At 43.2% G+C, this 23328-nt stretch overlaps 1 protein-coding gene across 1 annotated transcript in view; it reads right to left on the bottom strand.

Annotated features, from left to right (window-relative positions):
• LOC126190967 (endoplasmic reticulum transmembrane helix translocase) overlaps positions 1 to 23328 on the bottom strand; it is a 176233-nt gene that overhangs the window by 108393 nt on the left and 44512 nt on the right. The window contains exons 8-9 of the mRNA XM_049931631.1: positions 21616 to 21753; positions 21399 to 21519 (exon numbers count right to left, since the gene is read on the bottom strand). Of these exons, the coding sequence (XP_049787588.1) occupies positions 21399 to 21519; positions 21616 to 21753 (259 nt within the window). The remainder of the gene's footprint in view (positions 1 to 21398; positions 21520 to 21615; positions 21754 to 23328) is intronic.

Below are 23328 nucleotides of genomic sequence, written 5' to 3' on the forward strand. Positions count from 1 at the left end.
GCACTCCAGGATCTCTCTGCTGAGCAGAAGGAGGATGCCAAGATATCTCAAATTATGCTTGCCTTAAATCGGTCATAGGATGTGAAAGAACAATTTAAGGTAGTTAATGGATTACTTTGCAAGAAACAGTTTGATCCGTTTGGAAAGAGGTGGCTACCAGTGATTCCTAAACACATGTGCTTAGATGTTCTACAGAAATTCCAAGACACACCTGAGGCTGGACATTTAGGCTTTATTAAGACATACAATAGGATCCGCAAGAGTGTTTTCTGGCCAAGGTTATTTAGAAGTGTCCGTCACTGTGTGTCGCACTGTCGAGAGTGCCAGAGGAGAAAAGCAGTTCCTCACAAACCACCTGACCAACTCATACCAATTCCACCAGCCAAAACACCTTTCCAATGTGTTGGGATTGACCTCCTCAGACAATTTCCAACGTCTGCTAGTGGCAATAGATGGATTGTTGTTTGCACTGATTATCTGACACACTATGCTATTACAAAAGCCATGAAAACAGCTGAAGCATTTGAGGTAGCCAAATTCATCGTGGAAGACATTGTATTAAAACACGGTGCCCCAAGGTCATTAGTTACGGATCGAGGGAAAGTTTTTCAATTAAATCTTGTGACAGAGATAACCCGTCAGTACAACATTACTCATCACATGACGACTGCCTACCATCCGCAAACTAATGAGCTTACTGAACACCTTAATAAGACCTCCCCCCCCTAGCAATGTTTGTCAATGTTGAGCAGAGCAACTGGGATGAGGTGCTACATTTTGTGATGTTTGCTTAAAACACTGCCAAACAAGACACCATACGATTTACGCCATTTTTCCTGGTGCGTGGGCGTGAGGCGGCTATGGTGATAGACACTGTGTTTCCATTACATCCTGATGGCGTAGATGATGACTACATAGGCCAGGTGTTAACCAGAGCTGAGGAAGCTCAGCAGTTCGCTCGACTCCGACCACTGCAGGCTCAGGAAAATGATCGCCAAAGGTATGATGCGAGCCACTGCCCTGTTGTCTACCAGCCTGGTGACCTCGTCTGGATCTTCACTCCTGTTCGGAAGGTTGGTCTCTCTGAGAAGCTCCTCAGGCACTACTTTGGACCTTATGAGGTTGTAAAACAGTTGTCTGATGTCACTTATGAAGTTGAACATTTCAACCCTAACACAAGATCAGAGATACGGTCCACGTCCTTCAAATGAAGCCCTATAAGGATCCTGCATCACAGGGTAAATTTGAAGCTCCAGCAACAGGCAACAAGCAGAAAGGTGACAAAGAGCATAGGAGCAAAGAAAGTTCTAAGAAGAACACCGCCAGGGCGAACATCAGTCTTTGGGAGTCGGAGCATGCAGGACCGATGACTCATTCCCAAACTAGGTGGACGTAACGCCGAGATGCTGTCTTCTGAAGGACGGGAGCAATGTCACAGAAGAAGCTGAGTAGCACAGTCACCATGGTGTAGTGGTTATTATACTAGACTGTTGCATGGAGGATCGTGAGTTCCAAACTCACCTTTGTTTTTATTTGCTTTCTGCATCTGTGTGCCAAAGCTGTGGACATTTTCCTGTTAAAGATACAGTTCTGGCAACAATACTTGACAGATGGGTGAATGTTTACATTCCGTATTTAAATAATTAACAATTTCCTTGCATTGTGAACTTTATCATAGGTAATCATGTTACTACTTCATAAATAAAGTAGGAGTAAAGGAGACCTCTCACCAAGTGACAGCTCTCACCGAATAGCAGAAGTGTGAGTCGTTGACAGGCTCACACAAAAAAGGAAGAAAACTTACTAGCTTTTGGAAAAAATTCTTTCCTAAGCTGGATTCACTCACACACACACACACACACACACACACACACACACACACACACACACACACACAGAGAGAGTTCTGGCTGGATGCACCATTGCTATGACTGCAGTTTGACAGGTGGACTACAGTAGGGTATGTCGGGTGAGGGTGGGTAGAGATAAAGTGGAGGGAGGATAAAAGAGGGGCTGGTGGTGGGGAAGCTAGCAGCTCAGAGGGAGGCAGCCAGTTGGATGGCTAGGAATGTGGGAGGGAGAGGTGGCAGCTGAGCAGGCCAGGTATGTCATGTATAGGTGCCAGAGCTAGTGGGGAGTGGCCCATGATGAAGATGACATGGAGACGTGAACTGGATGTGGGTGACTGGAGAGAACTGGGAGGGGCGAATTGACAGAGGAAGGGGAAACTGTTGGGTGTAGAGTGTGGTGACAATCTGTTAATGGAGACTGTGGCCAGGAGGGTTACAGGAGCAAAGACTGTGTTGTAAGGAGAACTCCCATCCACACAGTTCAGAAAAGCTGGTGGTGGAGGTAAGGGCCCAGATGGCCCGGGTTACGAAGCAACCAGTGAAACTGAGCATGTTGTGCTCATGCTGTATATAGTGATTACCTTTGTTCTTAGCCACTGTCTGGCCGTGGCCATTCACTCTTAGGCAGCTGGTTGGATGTCATTAGCACAAGCTGCGCAGTGGTTGGAAAAGAGTTGGTATATGACATGGCTGCCTTTGCACGAGATTCTCACTTGAATGAAGCACTTGATTAAGACGACAGAAAAGACTCTTTGACAAAATCTTTAAGTAACAGTTGTGAACTGTGTATGTCAATATGTACGAAGCATCCATCTGTATCTACACAAGACGAAAATTCTTCGAAATCTGGAGCATCTGAGAGTGAGAGTGAAATGTGTGGGGAAAGATCATGCTTTAGCAATATGTCTGACTGGAAGAAATGTCATTTGTGTACAGTTGTGCAAGATTCCAACAATCTGTCATTTCTTTTAATATTCCTAACAAAGAACAAATGAAATCTGTAGCAGATGATACAATAGGTTTTATTTAAATTTCACTGAAAATATGTGAAAATCACTGCATTTTCTACATTTACATCTAAATATGTATTCTACAAAGAGCTGTAAAATGTTAGGTGGAGGGTTTTTCCTGCTAATATTATCAATTTTCTGTATTACTTCATTTGCGTATTGAGCAAGATGAAAATGAGTCTATATGCATTGGTACAAGTCCTAATGTGCCTTGTGTTACAGTCATGATCCCTATGCAAGATATAGAACAATGTCAGCATAATGGTTGCACAATTTTCATGAAATGCAGGTTCTTTTAAGTTCCTCAACAGGTTTTTGTGATAACTATGCCATCCTCCTTCCAAGTACTCTGATTTAAGTTCTCCGAGCCTCTCTGTTGCACTTTCGTGCGGGTTACACCAATCCGTTAATCTAGCGAAGTTTCTGATTTCATTCAATGTCTGTTGTGCCTACACAATAGAGCCCCAAACATTGGAACAATACCCTACGCTTGGTCGCATTTGCATCTTGTATGCGATTTTCTATAAAAATTGTACTTTCCAGAACTTTTTCAACAATTTTAAATCCATACCACATCCCACAGTGAATTACAGTCATATCAAATGCTCTGCATTCATGACAATATTACTGTTCAAAGAGCAATTATCATTCAAAAATCATACTCTGTCCAAACGGAGTACATTTGCAATTAAAAAAAAAAAAAAAAAAAATTAAGTTGCGCGCTTGTCGGCAGAGTGGTTATGCCCTGGATTTAATCATAAATAAAATTGCAACAATGGAAATCTGCTGTCACAATGTGAGGAAAAGCTGTGACATAGTGGCAATACTCATGAAGCTGTATGTGGAACAGGGGCGCACACTATGTGCTGACAATCACTGTTTTGAATCCAGGCCAGTTCCTAGGGCTTCATAACAATCGAACTACCACAACACTACTTTGTAAGGACAATTTGTCAAAACTACATGACAAAATGAAATGAGGTGAAATCAGTTTAAGTCCACTGATATAAAGCATGGCATGAAGTGGTGCGAGAAAAGAAATGTTTGTATGTTGCCACCTGTAATACGACAGAAAAGTTTTAAATGGAAAAAACTGACAGAAGGAATGGTGAAAGAATCTTCAAAACACAATACATTGCAGATTATAGTTCAAGTATGGGGACAGTTGGCCACACTGACATGTCATTGAGTTCAGACAGATCAGTGAGGAGGACTGTGAACCTTTAGAAGAAGTTCTTTTTGTGCATACTAGACCTATGCATTTTAAATAGTCATGTCTTCCACAGAACAACAATAGAGTGAAAAAAACAACAACATCAGGGTTTCATTTGTCTCTGGTCAAAGAACTTATTGAAAAGGACTTTGATGTAAAAGGTATTCACACACTTAGAGTCCCTGACATTGAAACTTTTTGCAATTAATTGCTGTGCAGACAAACACACAGGCTTAACGTATTTCAGATTATCTAACATATATATCCAGCATGTGAAGTACAAATTAAAAACAAAATTATATAAAATCATTTTTTTCTGATGCACAACTATACTGATGGAAATGGAAATAGTTACACAATGAACACATTCCACAAATGCTGAAAAATTGATAATCTAGCATTTCCATGCCTTCAGAGTAAGTTTTTTTAAATTTCACACTTGGGTGAGCTTACTTCAGTATAGGTAAAAGCCAGTCCTGCAGATGAAAATAGGTATGAACACATACATAGTGGCTACTCTGTGTGTGTGTGTGTGTGTGTGTGTGTGTGTGTGTGTGTGTGTGTGTGTGTGTGTGTGTGTGTGTTGGTACCAGAACTTTTTAGGTGGAGACTGCAACACAACTTGCCCAGAAGATATGCACATGCAACTTATTGCCACTGAGGTTGGATATATGCAAGAGGGTACAGGAGCATCATACAAAATGGTTCAAATGGCTCTGAGCACTATGGGACTTAACATCTATGGTCATCAGTCCCCTAGAACTTAGAACTACTTAAACCTAACTAACCTAAGGACATCACACAAATCCATGCCCGAGGCAGGATTCGAACCTGCGACCGTAGCAGTCGTGCGGTTCTGGACTGAAGCGCCTAGAACTGCTCGGCCACCAAGGCCGGCTATCATCATACAGATAGAACTTACAGACGCTGACTGTTATGCAATGACTACAGAATGAGTTGTGGTGATATGGACTCAGCACAACAGTGTGGCAAAATAATCACTTCAATTGGTTTTGACAGACATATGACAACAGCTGAAATCCAGACAGGGGTTACAGCAGAATGTCATCATCATGAACTGTCGGGAACAGATCACTAGAAGCTGGGTTGAGATTTCCAGTTGCCATGCATCATTTACTGCAAACACTTAGCACATACAACAGAGACTTGCATGTTGGTCAATGTCAAGTGGGACACTGAGTGGCATTCTGTGGAATTCAGCAACCAGTCTCGCTTCCGTTTGTGACAGTCATTTTTTTTTTTTTTTTTTTTTTTTTTTTTTGTGGTTTTAGGGCGCACAACTTCAATGGTCATTAGCGCCCAGACTACGTTAGGAATGCAACGCCAGGCACAAGTTTAAAACAGCAACTAAAAGGGAAAACACGATAAAAGACAGACTGACAGGCATAGGATTAAAAAAAAAAAAAAAACAGCATAATCAAAGGTCCTGAGAGAGGTTGGTCAAGTTGATAAAATGAAGAACGCGAGCAGCTGCTCGTGGGTCATCTGCTAAAATGGCGTCTAGACTACATGGCAGGCCAAGATCAAGACGCAGTGTGTTAAAATCCGGGCAGGACGTTAAAATGTGGCGGACCGTCAGCAATTGCCCACATGGGCAGAACGGCACCGGCGCAGCTGTCAGCAGATGGCGATGGCTGAACTGGCAGTGTCCAATTCGTAACCGGGCCAAAACGACCTCCTCTCGCCGAGAAGGGCAGGAGGAGGACGTCCAAGCCACGGGAAGAGGTTTCAAGGCCCAAAGCTTGTTGTCTGTAAGTGCAGCCCAATCGGCATGCCACAGCGATAAAATGCGCCGACAAATGACCCTGCTACAATCTGACGAAGGGACACAACAAGAAGCTGTCCCGGCTGGAGGACCGCAGCCTTGGCCGCGGCATCTGCAGCTTCGTTCCCAGGGATACCGACATGGCCAGGAACCCACATAAAGCTAACCGGAGAACCGACGTCCACCAGCTGCTGAAGAGAGCGTTGGATCCGGTGCACGAAAGGGTGAACCGGATACGGATCACTGAGGCTCTGGATGGCGCTCAGGGAATCGGAGCAGATGACATAAGCAGAATGTCGGTGGCGGCAGATGTAAAGAACAGCCTGGTAGAGGGCAAAGAGCTCAGCTGTGAAGACCGAACAATGGCCATGGAGCTGGTATTTGAAACTTTGTGCCCCGACAATAAAAGAACACCCGACCCCGTCATTGGTCTTAGAGCCATCTGTATAAATGAAGGTCATATTAATGAACTTCGAACGAAGTTCGACAAAACGGGAGTGGTAGACCGAACCGGGGGTAACCTCCTTTGGGAGCGAGCTGAGGTCAAGGTGAACGCGAACCTGAGCCTGGAGCTAAGGTGGCGTGTGGCTCTCACCCACTCGAAAGGTTGCAGGGAGTGAAAAATTAAGGTGTTGAAGGAGGCGACGAAAGCGAACTCCAGGGGGTAGCAGGGCAGAGACATACAACCCGTATTGACAGTCGAGAGAGTCGTCAAAAAAGGAACGATAAGACGGGTGGTCGGGCATTGACAGTAGCCGACAGGCATACCGACAAAGCAGTATATCGCGCCGGTAGGTGAGTGGCAATTCACCAGCGTCAGCATGAAGACTCTCGACGGGACTAGTATAAAACGCTCCGATCGCAAGACGTAAACCCCGATGTTGTATGGAGTTGAGGCGGCGTAAGATGGATGGTCGTGCAGAGGAGTATATGAAGCTCCCATAATCCAGCTTGGAGCGGACGATCGACCGATATAGACGAAGTAGGACGGTTTGATCCGCTCCCCACGACATACCACTGAGAACACGGAGGACATTTAGAGAACGGGTACAACGGGCAGCCAAATATGACACATGTGGAGACCAGCTAAGTTTCCTGTCAAATGTAAGACCTAAAAATTTTGATGTCTCCACGAATGGGAGAGCAACGGGACCGAGTCTTAAGGACGGTGGGAGAAACTCTTTGTAGCGCCAGAAGTTAATACAGACCATCTTCTCGGCAGAAAAACGGAAGCCATTGGCGACACTCCAGGAGTAAAGACGGTCAAGAGAACGCTGAAGACAGCGCTCCAGGAAACATGTACGCTGAGCGCTGCAATAGATGGTAAAATCGTCCACGAAAAGGGAGCCCGATACATCAGCTGGGAGGCAATCCATTATTGGATTGATCGCTATGGCGAAGAGAGCGACGCTCAAAACTGAGCCCTGTGGCACCCCATTCTCCTGGCGAAAGGTGTCTGACAGGACAGAACCCACACGTACCCTGAACTGTCGATCCATTAAAAAGGAACGAATAAAAAGAGGGAGGCGACCGCGAAGGCCCCATGTATGCATGGTGCGGAGAATGCCCGCCCTCCAACAGGTGTCGTAAAACTTCTCCAAATCAAAGAACACAGCTGCGGTCAGGCGCTTCCGCAAGAAGTTATTCATAATGAAGGTCGACAAGGTAACCAGATGGTCAACAGCGGAGCGGCACCTACGAAATCCACATTGTACATTGGTAAGGAGGCGTCGAGACTCGAGCAGCCAAACCAAACGAGAGTTAACCATTCGCTCCATCACCTTACAGACACAGCTGGTAAGCGAGATGGGTCGATAACTGGAAGGCAAGTGCTTGTCCTTCCCTGGCTTAGGAATCGGGACAACAATAGACTCGCGCCAGCATGCGGGAACATGTCCCTCAATCCAGATGCGATTGTAAGTACGAAGAAGGAAACCTTTACCCGCAGGAGAAAGGTGCTTCAGCATCTGAATATGAATAGAATCAGGCCCTGGAGCGGAGGACCGTGACCGGTCAAGTGCGTTTTAGAGTTCCCGCATGGTGAATAGGGCATTATAACTTTCACGATTCGAGGAGCGGAAGTTAGGTGGCCTAGCCTCCTCTGCCTGTTTTCGGGGGAGGAAGGCAGGGTGGTAATGAGCGGAGCTCGAAACCTCTGCGAAAAAGCGGCCGAAGGCATTGGAGACATCCGCAGGAGCCACAAGGACGTCATTCGCGACCGTCAAGCCAGAAACTGGTGAGTGGACCTTAGTGCCAGATAGCCGGCGCAGGCTACCCCAGACAACAGAAGAAGGAGTAAAACTGTTGAAGGTGCTTGTGAAAGCAGCCCAGCTGGCTTTCTTGCTTTCTTTAATAATACGACGACACTGTGCACGTAATCGTTTATAATTGATACAATTCGCCACTGTAGGGTGGCGTTTAAAGGTGTGTAAAGCACGTCGACGAGCACGTAAAGCGTCTCTACATGCTGCGGTCCACCAGGGGACTGGTACGCGACATGGAGAAGAAGTAGGGTGAGGGATGGAATATTCTGCAGCAGTGAGAATGACTTCCGTGAGGTGTGTGACCTGACGATCGCAGCTCGTGAAGGTTTGATCCTGAAAGGTCGCCCTAGAAGAGAAGAGCCCCCAGTCTGCTAGTCGGATGTTCCAACTAGATGAGCACGGAGAGGGGGTATGCTGCAGGAGATGGATAACACACGGGAAGTGGTCGCTCGAATATGTATCAGAAAGTGCATACCACTCAAACCGGCGTGCAAGTTGGGTAGTACATATAGAGAGGTCTAAATGGGAATAGGTGTGAGATGTGTCCGAAAGAAAAGTAGGGGCGCCAGTATTGAGGCAGACAAGATTGAGCTGGTTGAAAAGGTCTGCTAACAGGGAGCCCCTCGGGCAGGATGCTGGAGAGTTCCAAAGGGGATGGTGCGCATTGAAGTCTCCGGTTAACAAAAATGGTGCAGGGAGCTGAGCTATAATTTGCATCATGTCTGCCCTGGTAACGGCAGACGACGATGGAGTGTAAACGGTACAAATGGAAAATGTGAAAGTGGGGAGAGTAATTCGGATGGCAACTGCCTGCAGGCCGGTGTGCAATGTGATGGGATCGTAGTAAATATCATCCCGGACCAGCAACATAACCCCTCCATCAGCCGGAATACCTACCACAGGGGGTAGGTCAAAACACAAAGAGGTGTAGTGTGCCAAGGCAATTTGATCGCATGGGCGTAGCTTCGTTTCCTGGAGGGCTACGACGAGCGGACGGTGCAAGCGGAGCAGCAACTTCAAGTCCTCTCGGTTGGAGCGAATGCTGCGAATATTCCAGTGAATAAGTGCCATCGTAAGAAGAAAGAGAAGATGAAAGAAGGGGTCACCTCGAAGGCCGCTTAGGGCCTGGCTTCGAGCGAGCACTGCCGCCGCTATCAGTAGGCGGACAGTCATCATTCATTGGTTCTATAGGTTCATCGGCCATCTCGGTAAGATGGCCTGGAGGGGGAGCTTCCTCCGCTGGTGAACGGCCAGATGTTCGGCTACCAGCGGTGCGGCCAGGCGAAACGGATGACGGCCTGGGGCGGCAACCGCTGGGTGGCGCAGGAGAAGAAATGCGCCGTGGCGGAGAAGGAGAACTGTGCTTCCTATGAGCCTTCTTGGAAAGTCGTTTGGTGGAAGTACTGGTCGATGGCTGGGAGGTCGAGGTACGTAGGAAGTCTGCACATGACGGTTCCTTCTTGAAGGCCCGTGCATCTGACTTCTGGGTCTTCATCTTAGCAGAAGCTGATGAAGGGGCTTGTGTCTGTGGGGTGATGGGAGGAAGAGGAGACGTCGACCGCGCGATCTTAGCACTAGCCGAACGGACGACAGTGGTGCTGAAGGTCAGATCGCATGTCTGGGTTGCCACCTCCCTGGTAGTCCGAGGAGAGGCGAGGACAGTACTGAATTTACCCGCTGGGAGCAGCGTGGGCTTCCTACTAGCGAATAGCTTGCGAGCAGCCGAGGTGGACACTTTCTCTTTGACCCGAATTTCTTGGATACATCATTCTTCCTTATAGATGGGACAGTCGCGGGAGGACGCTGCATGGTCACCCTGACAGTTCACACAATGAGGAGACGGTGGTGGACAGTCACCCTCATGGGTGTCCCTGCCACAAGTGACACATTTAGCCGCATTGGAACAAGACTGGCGAGTGTGATTAAAATGCTGACACTGGTAGCAGCACGTAGGTGTCGGGACATAGGGGCGAACAGAAATAACCTCGTAGCCCGCTTTGATGCGCGATGGCAGCTGAACACTATCAAAGGTCAAGAAAAGTGTCCGGGTCGGTACAAGATCATTGTTGACCTTTTTCATGACCCTATGGACAGCCGTCACGCCCTGCTCAGCAAGGAAAGACTGAATCTCCTCGTCAGTCAATCCGTCGAGAGATCGAGTATAGACCACACCACGAGACGAATTCAAAGTTCGGTGAGCCTCCACCCGGACAGGGAACATGTACAGGAGTGTGCCTCGAAGCAGTTTCTGTGCCTGAAAGGCGCTCTCAGTTTCTAGTAGCAAGGTACCATTACGCAACCTGGTACAAGACTTAACAGTACTGGCTATTGCATCTACGCCCTTCTGGATAACGAAAGGGTTGACAGAGGAAAAATCCTTGCCGTCCTCAGATCGAGAAACAACGAGGAACTGTGGGGCAGGCGGTAGTACTTTTGTCACTGGTGGCTGGTCATGTTTCCGTTTGTGGGCAGAAGTCGAGAGAGAAGAAGAGAAATCCATTGCGGAGGAATCCCCCATGATTGGCAGCGTCTCCGATGGCGCGCTCCTTCCTTATGGGGATCCTCTCAGAGGGCACTCCCGCCTTAGGTGAATGTTTACACCTCAGGTCACACCTCCTGCGAAACAGACGGAGGGATCAATCGGCATGGTCAGAAGGTATCAGCTCAGGCAATCACCCCTCCCTGGGCCTGGCCTTTACCAGGGGGTACGTGCGTGCCTTACTTGTCTACCAAGGGCGGGGAATTACGCGTTACCCCGTCACCGGCTACGCGTGCAAATGCGTGGGTCAGCCTTCAGACACGCACAGGGAGGAAGGAAGAAGAGGAAAAGGAAGAGAGAGAGGACAGACTGTCACAAACGCCAAGGCGGAGACCAGAGAAGGCAAGGAGAAGAAGGCAAGGAGAAGAAGGCAAGGGAAAGAGTAAGGAAGGCAGTGAGGTGGAGAAGAACAAAGAAAGGAACCAACCAAAGGAAGGAAGAAAGAAACGAGAAGTGAAAAACCAAAAAGACCTCAATTATAGGTCGTGGAACCGTCCGTCTCCGGACGCAGGCGCTAACTACCCCCTGGAGGGGGATGGACTCCTTTTAGTCGCCTCTTACGACAGGCAGGAATACCGCGGGCCTATTCTAACCCCCGAACCCGCAGGGGGGTGTGACAGTCTGACTCCAAAGTGTCCATAGGCGACCTGGTGGAAAGTCACAGGAACCCATACCTGGGGAAATCATGATTCAGGGAGTTACTGGATATGACAACAAGACTGACATAGTAACTGTTGAAAGGAGGCTGAATGTTCATCAACATATGGCAAGAAGAACTTAAATAATTCATAGAACAATGATACAGCAACCAGTGATAAATGTTTTGCAGAGATGAACAGTTTTGGCTGCAAAACAGGCTTTGTTATTTTATATTTTGCCAAATAATATTGTTTGTGTGGCCGGAACATATACAACAGCATTTCTTACATGTTTACATTTTCTGATGCATTTCTGTAGGCCTGATTCCACTTTTGACATCTTTGGACAACACTACATATTCTACAAGTGCACTGTGCAAGTCTCTTACAATTCAACAAGGGTAACTACCTCCTGAGGTCTTTTATTAACTTTAAATGTGACTTTCCTTCTACTCAACACTATTTTATATCAGGGCACCACGTAATGTTCTTAAAATATAGACAACGGTGTTTGCCTGCTAAGACATTTTCATAGACAGCAGCCTGTGTGTTTAACATCTGATGTGCCAGCCAATCTGAAGATGCCTTAAACACGGTGAAATGAATTATTGGCAAAATATAAAATAACAAAGCCTGTTTTGCAGTGAAGACTGTTCATCTCTTCAAAATATGGCAAGAATGTTAAATTCCATGACCAGTGTACCAGAAATGGCATCTTTCAGCAAAATAATGCAAGATCCCACACAGCAGTTCACACCACAAATGCCTTAAGGAATGTGGGGATCCTAGCCAGGCCTGGTTTGCTACCCATAGAGTGTCTCTGTGATGTGACGGGAAGATGTATACTCTCACACCAATAATCCTCATGAACTGACGAAGCAAGTATTTCAGGCATGGCAAGAAACTCCTCAAGATGACATTCAGAGACTGTTGCTTCCATGTCACAATGAGTCCACAAATGTTATCTTGCTTGTGGCAATCACACCACGTACTAATACTGATGAACCCCATCTGTTCCAAATGGAATGGAAGACTGTTCATATTACCCATTATGCGATGAACATCTTCAAAAAGTCTGATAAATATCGGACTGGTACTTCATGGCAAACTGTTGTACATTTAGAATTATTGTGTTTCATAAGTTACAGCCAAAAAATTAAAAATGAAGCATTGCTACAACAAAGACCGCAACCTCAAAGAAAGGCAACCTATTCACAAGAATAAATTTGAAACTAAAGCAGCCCTTTCATTAGATACTATACTAAAAGACAAAAGCTGTGTCTTACTAATGCTTTATACAAATTGTACTCATTACAAATAGACAATATGTCCAAGTACAGCTATGTACTCAATCTGCTGTATTCTAAGGAAAAATCATACATAAAATATCAAACAACTCAAATACAACTGATTCAACAAAAGCGGAATTAATAAATTTTTACTGTGATTCACAGCAAGTGTCGATGTGTTAGAGTGATATGACAGACCTGAGAAATATTTAATAGGTAATTTGAAACTATAAATCACCCTGAGCAGTGGGTTGTTTTCCTCTTCTTTAGGAACATGTTGCTTTTGACCAATGCTACTAAAAACATGTCTCAGACTAGTGGAAGATATAATTCTTAGTTGAGAAAACAATTTTAATGACTCTTGGTATGTGAAATAATTCATCTGCAGAGAAGTATCTAAGTCAGAAATTCTGTGTGTCCACACAGCTTATGCACGCACAGTATTTAAATTGTATCAATGCAGAGCAAACTCTGGGAAACATACGAATCACCATTGTAGTTTCCAGAAATATTCTGCACAGTGCAAGACAAGGTGTGAGAGTAACTCAGCCCCCGTCAGCTGCTTGAGTACAAGGCACTTAGTGAGCAGGTAGACGGATTACCAACAGCAGTTAAGATGATGTACAGTGAACACATTTTAATTAATTAATTAATTAGCCATCCAAGTAAATGAAAACACACACCAACAACGATAATATAATCCTAAAACTACAATCTAATATTGATGACACACCAGCATGGTCATTCACTGCAAACAAATCTTCCATGTCACATAATTCACTCATTTTGCTGCAAGCCAACATGTGTTCAGAATCCTCCTTTGTCCCACACTCACAAAGCTAATCATCACTGATACCCAGCTTCTTCACATTAGTCTTGCATCTGGTCACATCTGTTCTCAGTCTGTTGAGTGTCTTCTAAGTCCTGTATTGGAGATGGCAGCCTGATAGTAGTTTCTCTTTTGCGGTCCATAATCCTCCAATGGACTCTGTTCTCCACAACTAAGTTTGGCCGGCTTCTGCTGAAGCTGCAATTGGTGGTATTGCAAGGATGAAGATTTTCTGGATTTCAATCATGATGGATAAGCATGAGTTCCAGACAATGGGTGGCTAGGATCTGTTTATCGCTTCTTTTTAATCTTTACTGCTACCTATCTTCTTACACTTGGAGGTGCTACTCCCATGAGTGCAAAGATCTTCTTAGTGACTAGAGTTGGTCTTAGGCATCCTGCGACAATGCAATGTCTCGAACAGCCACGTCAGCTCGATTAAAATGTGTAGAGTTCCTCCAGACTGCAGCGGCATACTCTCCACAGAGAAGGAGCAGATGTGCGGTGACCACTGGGCTGCACTTCCCATATGGTGTTTGTCAGTTTGTGGATGGCTTTATTCCTCATGCAAAATTTCTGTCTGGTGTGTATACAGTGTTGTTTATAAGTTAAGGCGTCAGCCAATTACAGTATAACTCAGCTTTTACATTCCTGGAATTAACGCTTTCCCGCCATTTATGACTTGTTTATCAATCCCGTCAAATTTCCTGAGCCCACAATATTAATTTGCACCTGATTTTGCATCAACATACTTATAATTTTCCTGTGATTTACGCGTTACGAAAAAATGTGTGTGGAGAAAATATGATGCTGGCATAATGTTGGCCATCCAGTAGTGTTTACAAATATTAAGTGGTTAAGTTTCTTGACACCAGGGCACTCTATCCAGTGGATTTGAACAGGTAAACGAGTAAAAGTTGTAACAATTCGTGCCATATCTCCCGCTGCTGCCCAGCTCTACGTGGCGTGGTGGCTGATGGGAGTATATAACTAGGTTCATTCGAATGAAGATATCATGACCAATCACAACCATTTCCAAACTGTGTCTACTGTGCAAATGCAGTTTCGTGATTGTTGTGATCATCGTGACACCTTTGTCGAACCATATTTAGCGTGTTTCAGCATATGGCCACGTGGAGCGCTAGTTGACACAGTCATTCAGTTTGTGTTGTTCAAACGTTTTTAATGTAAACACAGTGCCGGTTATGTATTGTATTCATGCTGAGCAAAACGTGTTTACAGAATTTATTCTCGTTGTCGAGTGCAGCATTTATGTATATATTTTTTATGATGTTACACAAACAAACAATGTGAGTGATAGTTTGCCTGTGTGTGTGTGTGTGTGTGTGTGTGTGTGTGTGTGTGTGTGTGGTTTTCTAGATAACTGATGAGGCACAGTACCTGATAACCTCAAAAAGCCACAGAATAACACATATTCAAACAACACACAAAATACTTGTTTACATATTTGCACTTGACAACGAGAAAAAATTCTCGAAACACGTCATGCTAAGCATGAAAAAATAAGAAACTAGTGCAGTATTTCATCATTCAAATAATGAATGACAGCTGCAGGCTTTCCAAAAACAATGATTATGACATCTGAAATTAAGTCAAATGTTTCCATTTCCCAGACAGTTATCAATTGCAGTTACATCAGCAGTTTTTATTACCCAATCGACCTTATTACATAATAAAAAAGTCACTGACAAGTCTTTTGCTGCCTGTTATGTACATATGTCATACATAAAGTGCAAGAGGGTATCCTATATGTAACTTTCACAGCTTAAAACATTATTTCCCGCATTTTACACTATTTTTTTGAAGTCCCTTGAAAAGTGTAAAAGTGGGTTTTGACAGTAAAACAATAGGAGTTGGGGTGAACACAGTTATTTAAATTGCATCCTTTTCAGGTGATGTCCAATTTTCTTCTTGCCTCCTTTCTGAGTAGGTGGAATGCACACACTTACATTTTATCATAGGTACCACGGTTATCGACTTTGATAGAAAATGTTAGGTTGGATTCTATTTATCTGAATGTTGTGGCTACTTAAGCAGCAACAGCTACCTCATCTACATAGATGAAGGACTAGCTTCCAGTGTTGCAGGGCTGATCATTGGCATACATGTAATATAATATTGGAGCTAGCACACTTCCTTGGCTAAGACCAGTTGTCTACATTCTCCACTGGCTTTTTAAAGTGACAAAATTTGTGTATTATACAGCAGACACTGAGTAAATTGCATCAATCTATAATCCTTACTTGTTGTATACAGCTTTTATGTTAGTTTCTATGAGTCATGGCACTATAGCCAGGTGTAAGGTCAATGAAAGCAATTCCCGCAATTTGCTTTCTTTTATAGCCTTCTTTGACATGTTAGGTTAGATTAAGTATCACCTAGCAAACATTTATTTAAGGAACTTGGGATATGCACAGTATCTTCACAATATATATATATTCTCTTATGAAATTTATTGTTAATAATCCAACCCAATTCAAAAATAATAGCAAATTGCCCAGCTACAACACTAGAAGAATGGATGATTTTCACTATTCTGGATTAAATCTGACTTTGGCAAAGAAAGGGGTCAATTATGTTGCCACAAAAATCTTTGATCATTTGCCAAATAGCATCAAAAGTCTGACAGATAGCCAACCAACATTTAAAAACAAATTGAAAGAATTTCTGAATCACAACTTCTTCTACTCAATAGATCAGTTTTTAAATATAAAGTAGTAACTGTATGTAGGTATAATTTGTATGTGTGTGTGTGTGTGTGTGTGTGTGTGTGTGTGTGTGTGTGTCATCAAAACTTATGTTAAATTGACATGTTCCACATCATTATGAAATGCTGTATTCAAGATATATGGGACAAGTGTTAATGTAATATAATGACTAGTACATGACTTTCCTGGACTGAAATCTGACTGTTCTTTAATATAGAAGCATTTTATCTTCACAAGCACACAACACCAAGACTTTGAAATATATATAAAACTGTTTTGCATACTGCTAAAGCAATCTCTTAAAAAAAGTTGCATTTTTGTGTCTGTGTTCCTAAACAGCTACAGAATTTTCAAGTCACCATGAACAAAAGAATGCAGTGTTTATGGCATTCTATAATAATGACAGAAGTAGGATGCAGACTGACAGTGCATAAAAGTTAGAAGTAGAATCTATTAAGCTTAACTTTGTGCTGAATTAAACCTGAAATTTTAAACAGCCCTTGAAATCAAATAGTTGGCATCATCATGTTCACTGTAGTCTTGTAAAAACAACAAATAAGCAGTCACCATGGTTATAAAAATATATAATGACAAAATCACTAACTTGGTACACTGACTTAAGCCGCAGTAATTCAACTGCTGACTGAGGCACTTATTTATATACTCTGTTTACATATGAGGTTGACTACTGTTCTGGTGTGTATAAAAGGTCTACCTCAAAACCATACAAAAAATTCTGGCTTACATCACTGGTGATCCGAACTCTCCATGTGTGAATACCAGCCCTCTCTCTCTGACATGTACCACTGAACATTTTAGTCCACCTATTTCATAATTTCTCTAGCAACAACACAGTTAACCAAAAATTTATTCCTCCTATCACTCAGTTGAGACTGGCCAAATATTTATGATAAAAATTGTTGTTCTGTGACTGATAATATGGCCCAAACTACCTCTTGTAACTCCTCATATTTCAGTTTAAACTTTTAACAATATTAGAGAAGGAAAGTTGCCACTCACCATATAGCGGAGATGATGAGTCACGATAGACAACAAAAATATTCACACAATTATAGCTTTCGGCTATTAAGGCCTTTGTCAGCAATACACACACGTAGATACAGGCACACTCACACAAACGCAACTTGGACACATGTCTGCAGTCTCAGATAACTGAAACCACACTGCGAGCAGCAGCACCAATGCAAGATGGGAGTGGCGACAAGGTGGGGGTAAGGAGGAGGCTGGGGCGGATAGGGGGAGGGGTAGTATGGTGGGAGTGGCGGACAGTGAAGTGCTGCAGTTATAGACGGAGGGCAGGAGAGAAGGTGGGGAGGGAGGTGAGGGTAAGTAGCAGAAAGGAGAGAAATTAAAAGACTGAGTGTGGCAGTGAAATGACGGCTGTGTAGTGCTGGAATGGGAACAGGGAGAGCATACCAGCCTCATCCTTACCCCCACCCAGTCGCCACTCCCATCATACACTGGTGCTGCTACTGCTCGCAGTGTGGTTTCAGTTGTCTGAGACTGCAGATGTGTGTGGAAGTTGCGTTTGAGAGAGAGAGAGAGTGTGTGTGTGTGTGTGTGTGTGTGTGTGTGTGTGTGACAAAGGCCTTAATTGCCGAAAGCTATAATTGTGTGGATCTTTTTGTTGTGTCTATTGCAACTCACCGTCCCCACTATATGGTGAGTGGCACCTTTCCTTCTCTAATATTGTTACACTCCATCCTGGATTTTCCATTCTTAGTTTTAACTTTTAATAATATTGTATCAACATCCATGCTGTTCCATTTCCAGTATCTAATTAACAGGCATTCAAGACAATATTTTAATGCTTCTTACATAATGTGGGGTTGCTAGTCCCCCATCGGGCACCTCCCCAGGTGGCGGATAGGAGAAAGCCTCCCAGATACGGGTGGCACCAGGGAAATGAAATACCCGGGGTGGATCAAAACTAGCAGCGTGGTGGCGTCTGTACTCTAGTGGAGCGGCCTACCAAAGGCGTCTGTACCCCATGTCAGGGGCGGCCTGGAAATTATATCGCCAATCCGTTCTGAAGCAAGCGTGGCGATTATGCTTCACACCTTCGAGTTATGTTGTGTGACATTAATGTTAAATTTTCCGGAGTAATAGCCCCACAGTCGGATCTCCGGGTGGGAGCAACTTTGATGTCCCAAACACCAAGTGGTGCTGAGAAGAAGATACAGACTATTCAAGTCTGTACATATAACTGTCGCTCTCTAATAGGCAATGACAGACTAGAAGAGATCGAGAAAGAGCTTGCAAAAATCAACTGGAGTATTGTTGGTTTAAGCGAAGTTCGCCGAAAAGGGGAAGACTGTCTCTGTTTGCGCTCTAGCAACTTGTTTTACTTTTGTGGCGACCCAGAAGGAAAACTCAATGGAGTTGGGTTCTTAATCAACAAGAATATTACTGATAGAGTATCTGTCTTAGCAGGAACTTCCAGCAGGACAGCTCGAATGGTCCAGAAGGTGTCGAATAGGTATAAAATACAGATTGTTCAGGTGTACGCTCCCACCTCAAGTCATCCTGATGAAGAAATTGAATCCTTTTATGAAAGTCTGGATAACACCTGTAAAAAAGGTAGCGATTGTCACTTCCAGATGGTCATTGGCGATTTCAATGCAAAAATTGGCACCAAGAAACAAGGCGACACAGTGGTGGGCAACTATGGGATTGACGACCGAAACGATAGAGGTGAGAGATTAGTCCAGTTCACTGAGTGCACCAGTATGTCCATCATGAATACGTTCTTTAAGAAGCACCCTGACCGAAAATGGACTTGGAGGAGCCCAAATTTCAGTGTCAAAAATGAGATAGACTTTATTCTGTCAAATATTCCGCAGATTGTAAAAGACGTATCAGCGCTAAATCAGTTCAACACTGGCAGTGATCACCGTCTTGTGAGAGCAAGGGTCAAACTCAATGTAAGAAATGAAAGGAGTAAACTTATGAAAGGGAAGAGAAGGGTAATCAATCTCAAAAACCTGGAAGAACATTCCTCGAAACTCCAAGAAGTCCTCCAAAGCAAGTTCCATGTAACTTAAGATTGTGATTCGGCGGAAATGATTGTTTCAAGTGCACAAGAAGTCGGTGGCCTATGCCAAAAAAATAAACAACCAAAGAAATTCAGTGCGAAAACTGAAACCCTTTTACAACAGAGGAGAAAAATGAAAATCCAAACCGATCGTGACATGGTTGCGTATTCCGAACTATGTAAGGCAGTGCGAAGAGAAATGAAAACTGACATACAGAAATTCACTGAAGCACCTTACGAGCAAGCTTCGAGAACAAGACAAGTTTAAAGTCAGCCAAACGCAAACTCACAATCGGTAAAAAGCAGATTATCGCACTCGATGGAAATGACAGTCGAATCACTGAAAAGGAGGCGGTTTTGAAGTTCATCAAAGACTTTTATAGCAATCTGTACAGCAATCCAGGGGAAAATTTGAGTGTATCTAATTTAAATGGTATACTTAGTGTTCCAGATATACTCCCATCGGAAGTCAAGTGTGTTCTAGATAGCATGAAGAAGGGAACAGTGCCGGGTGATGATGAGCTCAGCGTTGACATCCTCAAACTGGCAAAAGAATTTACTTCCTGCCTGCACTATGCTTCAATCCCACTATCGTGGAACAAGGCTAAGATTATTTTGATACACAAGAAAGGAAGTATTCACAATATTAAAAACTACCGTCCTATCAGCTTGCTCTCAATTTTGTACAAAATTTTCACAAAGATCTTGTTAAACCGAATTAGTTCCACTCTAGACTCAGCCCAACCTATAGAACAAGCTGGATTCCGAAGCAATTTTAGCACTATTGACCACATTCTGAACGTTAGTGAAGTGATAAGCAGAGCGAATGAATACCAACTGCCTCTCTGCATTGCCTTTGTTGACTTTGAAAAGGCATTTGACTCCGTTAGCCATGTAGCTGTCCTCCAAGCTTTGAGTGAGCAAGGAGTGGGAGCAGCATACATTGAAGTGCTCAGGAAAATCTACGAGAATTCTTCAGCTTATGTTAACATCGGCGAATCAACTCAAGAATTCCGCATCATGAGGCGATCCCATCTCCCCAAAACTGTTCTCTGCTGTATTGGAAATGGCTATGTCAAAGCTGAGCTGGGAAGGTAAGGGAATTAGAATTAATGGAAGAAGGCTTACCAACTTGAGATTTGCTGATGATATTGCCTTACTGGCCAAAGACTTTGCAGAGCTCCAAAACTTAGTGACAGATCTTGCATCGGAATGTCAGCTGGTTGGCTTGAACATTAACCTTTCCAAAACAAAAGTAATATCCAACAAATGGGTCCCAGCTTGAGATGTGAAAGTCAAGGACAGTCTACTAGAAGAGGTCAGTGAATATGTCTACCTTGGCCAGATTATAAATATGAAGGGAGACATAAGGCCAGAAATCTATTGACACATCAAGCTTGGCTGGCAAGCATTTGGGAAGAATTCAAAAGTATTCAGATCAAAAATGCCAGTAAATCTGAAGAAAGCAGTATTTGATCAATGCATTCTTCCTGTGATGACGTATGGCTGCGAGACATGGACACTGAACTCATTCACAAAAGGGAAACTTAGGACAGTACAGAGAGCGATGGAGAGATCAATGCTGGATAGGAAAAGGGCAGATGACATCCGGTCTGTGACGAAGGTTACTGACATCTTAGAGAGAGTAGGTTCCTTGAAATGACAGTGGGCTGGCCACGTTGCAAGAAGAAAAGACAACAGATGGATGAAGCTAGTACTGGAGTGGAGTCCGAGAGAGCACCGGAGGCCTAGAGGAAGACCACCATACAGATGGGACAAAGACATCAAGAAGATCGCTGGTAACACCTGGCAGAGAACTGCCCAAGACCGCCCACTTGGAGAAGACTTCTGAAAGCCTACCTGAATCCACGACTCGAAGAGGCCACATCATCTAATGATTGAATTGGTTGATGATGATGATGATGACATAATGGGACCTCCACTGTATATTACTCTGTCTTCTGGCTTTGAACTTGTTTTGTTCTGTTCATGAATGAGTTATTGGCTCTCTCTCTCTCTCTCTCTCTTTCTCTCTCTCTCTCTCTCTCATAGTAACTAGGAACAACATGCTCGATTAACAGAAACAGATCAAGAAAAATATAAGAAAATAATAATAATAATAATAATAATAATAATAATAATAATAATAATACAATTAATGAAATATAAGGGATTTAATAATCACTTGAAACTTACTCAAGACCAGAAACTCCTTCTACTACAAGGTTATCACTTGTGAGTGTTCCTGTTTTGTCAAAGCAGCAGATCTCTACTTTCCCCGCGAATGGAATTCGGAATGGCTCTGTACAAAATACCGCTGTAAAAAGAACATATTGTAACTTGATTTAGAAACCATGGAAAATTTATTCCTTTTTTTCCACTTCTTGTACTACATCTGACACTGTAAACTTACCTAATTTTGACAATGATAGAAGAGATGTATTGACAGCAAGTGATAATTCTATAGGAAGCTCTGGAGGAACAACTGATGTCAGTATCAGTGCACATTCAAGGAAGAGCTTGTACCGATTGCGTTTTGGATCTTCTGAACCTATACAATGCAACATTCTTATTAATCATACAAAAAGTTGTAATGTTATCAAAACAAAGAACAACATCAAAGGACTAAAGTGTCTGTTTATTGTCAGTGCAACAGAACGACTGACATACTAAGCTCAGATATAACAACATAGTTTCATTTTGCACATAAACGTTTGGTCCACTAATCTTACAAAGAATGAGCAAAACAGAAAACGTACTGACATATAATTAAATCTTTGAACACACAAAGAGATATTTCTTATAGCACTAGGATACTTAACATTATTCATGAAGTGCTCCTTGTTTTCCTGTATTTTGTTTTGATAGGAAAAGAAAATGAAAATACATTCTTTCATACGCTGCTGTTTATGAGAAAAATTTTAAAATACTCACACAAAATATAGTTTCATAGCACAACAAACACTTTCTTCCCCTCAATGTATCTTTTCTGCAAAACTTTTAACTTTCATTTGCCTAAAATAAATTCTACCACAAGCCGTTCCACATATAGGCCCTACCTCAACTGTTGTCTGGAATTGGTGGAGTTTTGTCCCAGTAAACGAATTCATAATTTAATCATACTGCACAAGATTCCTTAAAAAGTAATTACCATGGAAGAGCATAGTGGTCAAGGGCAAATATCATGCACAGTATTGACACAGTCCATATCTCTTCTGCTGGTGATCCACATGCCAATCTCCTATTACACAATACAGTAGCTAGCATCACAAATACTGGTAGGTGCTACCTTATTCGACTGTAAATGTAGTAATTTCTCTGGTCTAACTAAATCACTATTGCTATTTCACCCAGCAGACAAAGGATAGTGAAAACTAAATTTTTTGCACCTCTAGATTGCTTCCTGTTTTAAACAACCTACCCAGCACTCTCTACACATCCTAAAAGCTTGTAAGGTAAGATCAAAAACAGCCTCTATAAAAGCAAGACTTCCCACAAATGGATCTCTTTAACATTCGCTCCTAGTACACCAACACACAATGGTGACAACTAAGGAAAAATAGTCAATTACTTGTCAACACAATATTCATATGTGGCAACAGTGACAATCGCCCAATGGAAGCTGAAGGTCACAGCAGTTCTTTATCCTTTGACAAAGTCAACAACTGGTATCTCATAAAATATACACAATATGAAGTACAAATATCAGCCGAAATACTTGGAAAATTAACTTGCAAAGAAGAATTCACTCAATGGTCAAGAAATAGCATCCATAATTTCATGAAAGTCTGACTACATTTAACAATCAAGCAAATTCAATATACCTAGATCGTTTAAATTACTTTTAGTTGTCAAAAGTAAAACCCCTCTCGGAATACATGTCCCATGGTATTAGTATTAAATATCCGCAAGTCTGTCCTTATAAAAGTCAAAGTACCAAATTGATGCAAACCGTGACAAGGAGCAAGGTTATTTTAGTGGCATCACCTGACGTCAGTATGGAAACCAAATAGCTGGCATGACATTACTGTTGACCACTGTGGTACCAATACCCAGATGGAGCCATTCCTCAGGGATGTCCTGTGACAGGACACTGCCAGAATCTCGCAGATAAGCTGCCCCAGAG

This window comes from Schistocerca cancellata, chromosome 6, assembly GCF_023864275.1.
Source record: "Schistocerca cancellata isolate TAMUIC-IGC-003103 chromosome 6, iqSchCanc2.1, whole genome shotgun sequence".
In the NCBI taxonomy this organism is placed as follows: Eukaryota; Metazoa; Arthropoda; class Insecta; order Orthoptera; family Acrididae; genus Schistocerca; species Schistocerca cancellata.